Consider the following 11,433-nt stretch of genomic DNA (forward strand, 5'->3'; position numbering starts at 1 on the left):
TATATGTTTGTGTGTCTGTGCTTGTCCCTCCAGCATTGCTTGACAATCGATGCTGGTGTATTTATGTCCCCATAACTTAGCGGTTCGGCAAAAAGAGACCGATAGAATAAGTTCTAGGCTTACAAAGAATAAGTCCTGGGGTTGATTTGCTTGACTAAAGGCAGTACTCCAGCATGGCCGCAGTCAAATGACTGAAACAAGTAAAAGAAAAAAAAAGAATGTGATTGGAAGTGGTGGTGGTGGTGGTAGTTACAGTTCCTTGCCTTGACATTGCATGATAGTTACAAACAAGTGTCACTATGATATAAGCAGTGTTGTTCATTTCCAGTCACCCATGAAAACATGTTAAGCTTGGAAACAGGTGAGGATTAGTGACAGGAAGTACATCAAGCTGTAGAAAAGCTTCCTCAGTAAATTCTGTTTGACCCATGCAAGCATATAAGAGTAGATATTTAAAAACGATAAAGGATGATGATGATGATGATATTAGATATCAATCACTCATACTTTTGCTACCACCATTCACTTATTGTTGCATTTCTTTCTATTCATCTTCTCAGTAACTAGCCTTGAGCAAACAGATACAACACAGGGTAGGAAACCACAACCATTGAATTTTTAATAAGTGAAGCATCATAAACATTTCTAGGCTGTTGAACTGGTTGTGTCAGATTTAGAAGTAAAATAGTGTAAACAAAATAAAGAAAAAAATTTAAGTAGGTCAATAGATTAATTCAGCTCTGCTTCTAAATGTTTCTTTAAATGTTTTGTATTCATTTTTCTATGCTAACATTACTAGAAATATTTTAAGGAAAATAAATATTTACATAGTTAAGAGACAACAGTCTTTTCTTTTTTTCCTTTACAGTCGAATGTTCTAGTTACAACTATCAACATTATCATCATTTAACGTACGCTTTCTATGCTGGCATGGGTTGCACGGTTTGACTGAGAACTGGCAAGCTAAGAGGCTGCACCAGGCTCCAGTCTGATCTGACAAGGTTTCTACAGCTGGATGCCCTTCCTAATGCCAACCACCTCAAGAGTGTAGTGAGTGCTTTTTACATGCCACCGGCATGGGAGCCAGTCAAGTGGTACTGGCAGCGACCATGCTCAAATAGTGCTTTTTACGTGCCACTGGCATGGGACCAGTTAGGTGGCACTGGCATCTAGTTCATAAAGAAGTAGAACCTGTTGTTATCCACATAGGCATGCAAAACACTATCAATGCTTAGTATCACTTTGTGTATTTCTTTGGCTAATTTCATGAGATGTACCACTTGTCTGGTTATGACAAATACCAAAAGAGAGTAGCTCCCAAGAACTGGTATTTTTTGCAGAAAGGAGACTCACATAAAACACACTGAGAATGTAAGCAACTTGACTTTATGAGTATTTATTAATGAAATATGTAAAGGATGCAGTCTTGAGAGCTATTAGCAAACTGTCATAAATTCAAATCTTACAACTATTATTTTTGCACTGATTGTGCTGAAACCTCTCTCTCTCATTGCTTGCTCCAGTTGTCAAACTGAAAAAAACAGGATGCCACACCTACTTTCAAATTAAATGGTTAGTGGCACACAGCACAAAGAATATCTAGCTATTTTTAATAAAATGAAGCAACATATAAAGCACTACATGTGAGCAAGTACAGAAAAACAAATCTAAAATAGGAAAAATAAAAAGGAAAAGAAACATTAACCTCAATTCTTAAAGGACTTTTGGTGGACTACTTTAAAGATATAAGAAACAAAAAAAAAAACAAATTTGATATCTTGATTTAACCTGTGCTGATGAGGCTTAATATAGCAGAAATAGGGCCTTACACAGATATTCTGTTAATAATAAAGGATCTTATGATAAAACATGGTTGCTCTTCTCATTTTTCTTCCACTGAGAAAAGAAAGAAAACAAAAACTTGCCAACTTAAAACCTAGAAAAAAAAAAGAAAAGAAAGTGATTCCCTCTCCTGAAATACATAGATTCTTCTTCCCTCCCTCCCTCTTTTTCTTTCTATCTCTCTCCTCCCTTTCTCTCTCTCTCTCTCACTCTCACTCACTGCCATAATAACACATCTAGCAAGCAACAGACGCATGAAAAAATAAATCATTTTGAGTTAATCGCTTAAAACTTAATGAAATAATTATAAGACTTTAGAAATAAGAACTTTATTCCATATGACCTAATAAATTACAAAATAATAAAAGCAATACATCGTATAGGTGCAGGAGTGGCTGTGCATTAAGTAGCTTGCTTACCAACCACATAGTTCCAGGTTCAGCCTCATTGCGTGGTACCTTGGGTAAGTGTCTTCTGCTATAGCCTCGGGCCGACCAAAGCTTTGTAAGTGGATTTGGTTGATGGAAACTGAAAGAAATCCATCATATATGTGTGTGTGTGTGTGTTTGTGTTTCTGTGTTTGTCCCCCCCACCATCGCTTGACAACCGATGTTGGTGTGTTTACGTCCCCGTGACTTAGTGGTTCAGCAAAAGAGACCGATAGAATAAGTACTAGGCTTACAAAGAATAAGTCCTGGGGTTGATTTGTTCAACTAAAGGCGGTGCTCCAGCATGGCGGCAGTCAGTCACATGACTGAAACAAATAAAAGAATAAAAGAATAATACCTGACCAATTGTCACAAGAACTGCTCTGCTGCTGGCCATGGTAGCACCATTGAACATCCGTGCTGGCCCTTCTTCACGGACCACTCGATATAGACCATCGATGGCATGTTTATAACTGGAAACATTTGTAATTAGCAAAAGAGAGAGAAAAAATATATAATTAAACATTCATTACATTTGCATTGTAGTAGGATTAGAGTAAAAAACCCTTGAGGTTAGTGTTATGGTAATTGATGAGATATGGTGATTTTTACTGATTGTTTCTTTTGCTCCTCGGCAAAACTGTAGAATGTAAGATCAAAATACTTATGTGAAACAGAGTTATTGAACACCATTAGAAGGTTAAAAGAACAAAATGCTGGCTGTAGAGTTAAAGAGCTCATTTTGCAACCATATCGTTTGGGGGTTCAGTCCTACTGCATGGCATCTTGTGCAAGCATCTTCTACTATAGTCCTGAGCCATGAAATTGTATGAAAGCCTGTATGTAAGGTGGTGAGCTGGCTGAAACGTTAGCATGCCGGGCGAAATGCTTAGCGGTATTTTGTCTGCCATATTGTTCCGAGTTCAAATTCCTCCTAGGTCAACTTTGCCTTTCATCCTTTCGGGGTCGATAAATTAAGTACTAGTTACGCACTGGGGTCGATATAATCGACTTAATCCGTTTGCCTGTCCTTGTTTGTCCCCTCTATGTTTAGCTCCTTGTGGGCAATAAAGAAATAAGAAACTGTAAGAAAGCCTGTCATGTGTGTGTGTTTGTTTGTTTCCTTCAATGCTTGATAACCAGTGTTGGTTTGTTTCCATTCCCATAAATGTGCTGTTTGGCAAAAGAGACCGATAAGGAAACGTACCAAACTTAAAAACACAAGCACTGATGTTGATTTGTTTGACCAAAACCTTCAAGGTGGTGCTCTAGCATGGCTGCAGTCCAAGGACTGAAACAAGTAAAGGATAAAATATCTGTGACGTTTGTGCCATGTAAACATCTCTCACATTATTAAGGAAAACAGTGAAAGCGATCAGTAAACAACATCATTATCCAGTATGCTGCAGCCATTATGAGTCAATGACGGCACTTGTGCCAGTGGAGCACTAACAGCACCGTCTGAGTATGATCATTGCCAGAACAGCTGTCTGGCTTCTGTGCTAGTGGCACATAAATAGCACCATTTGAGTGTGATCGTTACCAGCATCACTTTACTGGCACTTGCGCCGGTGGCATGTTACAAAATCATTCGAGCGAGATCGTTGCCAGTGCTGCTAGACTGGCTCCTGTGCAGGTGGCACGTAAAAAACAGCATTTTGAGTGTGGCTGTTGCCAGTACCGCCTGACTGGCCCTTGTGCCGGTGGCACGTAAAAGCACCCAGTACACTCTTGGAGTGATTGGCGTTAGGAAGGGCGCCAGATCAGATTGGAGCCTGATGCAGCCATCCGGTTCACCAGTCCTCTGTCAAATCGTCCAACCCATGCTAGCATGGAAAGTGGACGTTAAGCGATGATGATAATGATGATTTCGTACTTGCATCTATTTATGTCTAATACTCTGCAAGATACCATTCTCCAGTAAATATAACCCATTTCAGCTCAGTTAATTGAAACAATATGGAATGAAGTGTCTTACACTGCTTGGTTTAGGAATAGAAGTCACATCCTTGAAATTGTGAGTGCAACAGCCAAACTACTAGGCTGTTGAGCTTCAAGTAAACAGCATGCTACATCTGAAATAAATATTTGTTATTCTATTCCTAACTTTCAACCTTCTCTTTTCTTATGTGGTACATAATCTGTTTATGCAGTGCACAAATAGCAAATAGTAAAAGTTGAAAAGAAAATTATGAAAATAAAAATTTGTAATGGATATTTTATTTTGATGAAAGTTTTGTAAGATAATCAGAGAAGGGACAGTTATCATATCATTTACAGGCCCTCTGAGATTAGTGACAGTGATGGAGATGATGCTTTAATTTAACCACTCTTGGAGTGGTTGGCGTTAGGAAGGGTATCCAGCTGTAGAAACTCTGCCAGATCAGATTGGAGCCTGGCGTAGCCATCTGTTTCACCAGTCCTCAGTCAAATCTTCCAACCCATGCTAGCATGGAAAGCGGACGTTAAATGATGATGATGATGATGATGATGATTTGTGGATCAGTGTCTGCAAAAAATGTTTGGGTATAGTGAAATTTTAGAGTGTTACAGATCAGAGAAGAAAGACTGGGTTATGTTTTATGTGGTTGTTTTGAGTATTGGATCTTACGGAGGCAAAGTGGCCTATTTCCTTTCAAACGCTGAGCCACACCGAGGCAAAGTGGCTGAATTCCTTTCGAGTTTGGGCCTCAAAGAAGCAATGACCAAGACCTTTGGCATTATGTTGTGCTTGAGAAGAACCATCAAGCTGAGCAAAATTGCAGTCATGACAGATACTGGTGTCACACAAATGGCACCTGTGCTGGGGGTACATAAAAGTATCCATTACACTTTTGGAGTGGTTGGTGTTAGGAAGGGCATCCAGCTGTAGAAAACCATGCCAAATCAGACGGGAGTCTGGTGTAGCTTACCAGCCTTGGTCGAACAGTCCAACACTTGCCAGTATGGACAACAGACGTTAAATGATGATGATGATGATGATGACTGGGTGGGGTGGGGGGCCTGAGAAGATCTCAGAGGTGAAACAATAAAAATATTAAGAAGAAAGACAAGTGGAAGGTTAAGGCTCATATGGAGAGGATATGCAAAGTGCTAGTTGAGAGAAGCAAAAACTGTTGTAGTAGGAATAGAAAAAGCAATGCATTTGTGAGAAAGACTGTTGGTGCCTGAATCATTCGTAATAAGTCATCAGCTAAATGGCTTTTTATGTAAACAACGCTCCAATGGAGAACTTATATATGTTTTGTTTTGTAGAGTCAGCAAAAGACTTGGAAATTCTAGATCAGAGCCCAGCATGTTGTAAGATTACCAGGAATTAGGCACACTTTAGCTTTTTGTTAAAGTGTGTCTCTAGAACAAGGCACTACTGTGTCCATAGGTACAAAGGTGGTATAACAGCCTTGGAAGGCAGCCAGGCAAGAAGAAGGACAAGTCTTAGCATACACAATCATTAGTTGTAAGTGCCTATGATGGAGTAATTGCTAATGGAGTAAACTCCCAACAGAAAATAAGTTGGAAGAGAACTCATCTTCTAGACATATACATCCTGCAGAGAGTATGGACATGTAACAAATGGATAAGTATAGTGGTTGTATCTGACCTTCCCAACTTTCATCTGTAAAGAAGACAGAAATATTCATTCATTTAGATTATGGGTGGGGAAACCCAGCATGCAGGCACAATTGCACCTGCAGGCTGGTGTACTCATATGTAAAAAATATAGTAAATTTTTCAGTTATAAAATTTATACAATATTCATATGACTATTTGCAACATAGGTTGCACTTCCACTACAACTTAAAATGGTTAGAATCAAACAGAAAATTGTCCAGTAATTGCCATTTGAATAGAAATTTTGCTTTCACTATAAAACACATATTGCTAGGTTTTTACCACCCTCTTGAGACCCAACTACACTCTAGCTGAAAAATACAAAAACCACAGAAGTAATATAAACGTCCTAAATTCAGTGGTGATGTTAATGAAGATGTTATGCATTAAATAAATGTGTTAAACTTATCTTTATTAACGGATAATGTATTATACGTAGATATATACAAGATTTTCATAGATATAAGAGTTACAACTTGTGATCTGCCTGGGGATCTTTTTCTTTGGAAATTTTTGCCTGCCGCACTAAAAAATTTCCCCACTCCTAATTTAGACAGTCAGTATCTGATCCAGGACAATGCATTTCCTGGTTCTTATTATCAAGGTGATGATCTGGCAGAATTGTTAGCACATCAGACAAAATGCTTAGAAGCACTTTATGTCTTTACATTCTGAGCGTAAGTTCCATCAAGATCAACTTTGTCTTTTATCCTTTTGGTGGTGGGGATGGAAGTGGGGTATCAATAAAATAAAAAACCAGTCAAGTGCAGGGGTCAATGTAATTCACTTGCCTCCTTCTCTTAAAATTGCAGGTGCTATGATTCAGTCTTTGGCAATATTATCTTTGGTAGACGAGAGACTATGAAGTCAAGCATTTGTACAGACTTTGATAGTTTTAGTAGTTATTCATGACTCACACAGCATAGCCAAATGGTTAAGAAGTTTGCTTCATAATCACAAAAAAAAAACTCAGTTCAATTTCACTGCATGGCAACATGGGCAAGTGTCTTTCACTATAGTCACAAATCAACCTGAGCTTTGTAAGTGAAATTGGGTAGGTGGAAATTGTGTGGAAGCCTGTTGCATGAACTGCACTATTAAGTAAAGGTCCAGCCTTGTTGCACACTATGTTGCAATGATTTTGCCAGAGAGTTACATTAAAGGAACACATACATACCTGTGGAATACTCAACCAATTATACACTAATTCAATGACCAGATACCGTAATCCCTCACTATATCACAATTCACCTATCGCGGTTTATTATTTAAGCTTACATCGATTCATCTGCAGTGTTGTTTTGCATTTATAATAAAATAAATATATACAAATTATGAAAATAATTTAAAAAATATATAGTACAGTACTGTTTCTACTTTGCAGATTTTCACCTATCACAGGGGTTTTGGAATGTAATACCCACAATAGTCGAGGGATTACCGTACTCAGTTGATCAAGCAACTAAATACTCAACAGTGGAAGTTATAAAGATTCAGCGAAGCATTTAGGTATGAGCAGAATTTAGGCTGGTTGAAATATGTGACAAATGTATTTCAACTGCTATTTCACACCTTTCTACATAAGAGAGATTTTTTTTCTCCACAGTAACTGCAGTGTATTTGTCTTTTAGCTGTTGAAATATGTGACAGACATATTTCAACTAGCCTAAATTCTGCTCATACCTAAGCACTGCTTTACGCTAAGGCTTCGTTGTATACCTCAATCGGGTGATCTACTTGCGCAAATCAGTCAACATGTCAACTGAATTATATATAAAGCTATGACTTCATTAAGTTCATTCAAAGTTGCCTCTCTTAGGTACATCTCATTGACAAGAGTCAAAAAACTTGAAACATAGATGGCATCACTGTATGAACAGGGTGTTTTCACACCTTTTTACCATAACCGAGATTTTTTCTCCATGGTAACTGCAGTTGAAATACGTCACAAACATATTTCAACTAGCCTAAATTCTGTTTATAAAGATTCATTTACTTTTACTTCATTTACAACTGAAAAGAGTGAAGTATAGGCTGTGTTTCCTTGATGCATGTATTGATTGCATTGTGTTGCCATCAGCAGATGATTTGGAGGTTTCTGTCTATAGGTTCAGCACATGCCTTGCATGATGTGTTGTTCAGGTTGCATATAAATGATGCCTGTCCGTGCATGGTTAAGAACTGAGGCACAACATCATCTACACAGGAGTTGTGAGTTGTTATAAAGTGACAACAAATAGGTTGTTAATGTACAGAAGGAAAAGTGTGGGAGAACATTACCAGATTAAGGTATACCAGAGATAATAAGATGTGGGTCGGAGAGAGGTCCATGGACACATGCTGCAATGTTACAGACTGACAGGAAACTTCAGATCCTAAGAAAAAAATACAATATTTAGGCCAAGGTTCTATACTGGTGAGAAGATGGGAAATACTAACATTCCCAGAAGATCCAGTTATCATTCACAGTAGATCGGTAAAGAGAGATATCTACATTATATATTTTAAAAAGATACAAGTTTACCATGGACTTCTAGTAATGCAGGTTCAATGATATACAATGACCAGCCAGAGCTAACTGCAACATACCTACAAACATGTGCTCCACTGACTTTGTTTTCAGTGAAAACACTTTTTTCAAAATAAATTCAGATATAATCAGAACTTGTGCCATCTGTAGCATATTTGAAGAAAATTTCATTAAAAAATATCCATTTCTCTTGAAGTTATGAAGAAACAAAGTCAGTGGGGTACATTTGTGTATGCATGCCCATTGCTTTAACATGTATAATAGCAAGATTACATTGCCATTGTATATCTACATAACAGCTTGCTTCACTTCACTTCCATTTTGTATGTAACAACATTTAATTATATAACTGCATATTATATATAAACAATACATTTATTTTGTTTGGGTTGCATCAAAAGGGTGACAATAATGAGAATGAGATGGGGTTAGTTTCTCACTACATGTAAACATAAATAAGATAACAGTATTTACAATGATATTGTGTTTAGTAACCAAATACTAACTGTATTAAAAATGCAACATAATGTGTTGGCAGTAATTAGTTAGTAATTTTACATTTCTTCATAAATGTACGTTCTCTAAACATAATTGTATTTCGTCTTATAGCCCTACATTTTCTATTATTGAGGTTAGAGCTTCATTCATTTTGCATACTTTGCCAGCATTCTTTCCATATGCATACCATATGTATACTTATGCATATACACAATAGAACATTCGATACAATGATAATGATACAATGATAGAAAATCAATGTAACACATGTTATCTTAACGGTAGCATGTTATCTTAATGTAAAACATGCTATCTTAAAGATAACATGTTCACACAAGTAAAACTAAATGAAATGCATAGAGAGCCAGTCGCTGAGGTCGACTTTGCCTTTCATCCTTTCAGGGTTGATAAATTAAGAACCAGTGAAACACTGGGGTCGATGTAATCAACTAGGCCCCTCCCCACAAATTCCAGGCCTTATGTCTATAGTAGAAAGGATTATTATTATTATTATTATCATTAAGGCAGTGAGCGGGCAGAATCATTAGCACGCTGGACAAAGTTGACCTTTCAACTTTACCTTTCATCCTTTTGGGGTCAATAAATTAAAGCACCATTTGAGCACTGAGGTCGATGTAATCGACTAGTCCCCTCCCACAAAATTTCAGGCCTTGTGCCTAGAGTAGAAAGGATTATTATTATTATTATCATTATCATTATTATTATTATTGTTATTATTCTTAAGGTGGCAAGCTGGAAGAATCATTAGCATGCTGGACAAACTACTTAGCAGCATTTCCCCTGGCTTTAACTTTCTAAGTTCAAATACTGCTAAAGTCGATTTTGTCTTTCATCCTTCTGAGGTCAGTAAAAAAAAAAATCGGTCAAGAACTGGCATCAATGTAGTCAATTAGTTCCTCCAATATCAAAATTTCAGGTTTTGTACGTATAGTAGAAAGAGTTATTATCATTGTTGTTTTTGGTTAAGGTATCTAAATAATGAATGAATGAATAGTACTTACTTCCTTCGTTTGTCATGAGGTAATTTTATATCATTTTGCATCCTGGAAAAATGAAAAGAAGGAAAATTAACTAGAAATGTAAAATTTACATAATGAAATTAAACTTGCTTATTTAGAAGCCTCAAAAATGAAACACAATTTTTGAACACTTAAAAGTAAATTTATCAAATTAGCAGCATACATTTCTTTTAAAAAGTAATAACATGTTTTAATTAAACTAATAGAAAGTTAAATGATTGTTGATACATCTGATGTTGACTTATTAGAAGGAATTGAGACTATTTCTTGAACTGCAGATAAAAACTCTCTAGACTAGAGTTATAATACACACACATGCATATCTATGTATATGTATGTATGTATCATTGTCATGTATGTATCATGAGGAGGCACAATGGCTCAGTGGTTAGGGCAGCGGACTCGCGGTTTCGATTCCCAGACCGGGCCTTGTGAGTGTTTATTGAGCTAAAACACCTAAGGCTCCACGAGGCTCCAGCAGGGGATGGTGGCGAACCCTGCTGTACTCTTCCACCATAACTTTCTCTCACTCTTACTTCCTGTTTCTGTTGTGCCTGTAATTCAAAGGGTCAGCTTTGTCACACTGTGTCACGCTGAATATCCCCAAGAACTACGTTAAAGGTACCCGTGTCTGTGGAGTGCTCAGCCACTTGCACATTAATTTCACGAGCAGGCTGTTCCGTTGATCAGATCAACTGGAACCCTTGGCGTCGTAAGCGACGGAGTGCCAACATCATTGCTATCATCATTTTTATGTCCACTTTTCCATGCTTGCAAGGGTCAGGCAATTTTATTGAGGCAGGTTTTCTGTGGCTAGATGCCTTTGCTGTTGCCAACCCTTACCTATTTTGAAGCAAACTAATATTGCCCCATGGCCTGACATCTTTTCACAGAATATACGTTCACAACAATTACGTGATGTCAATAAAAGGAGATACAAAACATGCACATTCTCACTCATACACACAAATTGTGATGGCACCTGTACCATTGGTGCACTAAGAGCACCGTCCGAACATGATCATTGCCAGAGCAGCTGCCTGGCTTCCGTGCCAGTGGCACGTAAATAGCACCATTTGAGTGTGATCATTACCAGCATCGCCTTACTGGCACTTGTGCCGCAGCTTTGTGTTTCTGACACTTGTGCCGGTGGCACGTGAAAAGTCATTCAAGTGAGATCGTTGCCAGTGCCGCTGGACTGGCTCCTGTACAGGTGGCATGTAAAATACACCATTTTGAGTGTGGCCGTTGCCAGTATTGCCTGACTGGCCTTCATGCTGGAGGCACCGTGCAGCACCCACTACATTCTCAGAGTGGTTGGCGTTAGGAAGGGCATCCAGCTGTACAAACTCTGCCAAATCAGATTGGAGCCTGGTGTAGCCATCTGGATCACCAGTCCTCAGTCAAATCGTCCAACCCATGCTAGCATGGAAAGCGGACAATAAATGATGATGATAATGATGATGATATATGTATATATATA

The 11,433-nt window shown here is 38.0% G+C and overlaps 1 protein-coding gene across 1 annotated transcript in view; it reads right to left on the reverse strand.

Moving 5' to 3' along the window:
* LOC106867962 (mitochondrial dicarboxylate carrier) overlaps positions 1–11,433 on the reverse strand; it is a 67,425-nt gene that overhangs the window by 8,439 nt on the left and 47,553 nt on the right. The window contains exons 4-5 of the mRNA XM_014913044.2: positions 9,933–9,974; positions 2,629–2,743 (exon numbers count right to left, since the gene is read on the reverse strand). Coding sequence (XP_014768530.1) covers positions 2,629–2,743; positions 9,933–9,974 — 157 coding nt within the window. The remainder of the gene's footprint in view (positions 1–2,628; positions 2,744–9,932; positions 9,975–11,433) is intronic.

Source organism: Octopus bimaculoides, chromosome 2, assembly GCF_001194135.2.
Source record: "Octopus bimaculoides isolate UCB-OBI-ISO-001 chromosome 2, ASM119413v2, whole genome shotgun sequence".
Taxonomy (NCBI): Eukaryota; Metazoa; Mollusca; class Cephalopoda; order Octopoda; family Octopodidae; genus Octopus; species Octopus bimaculoides.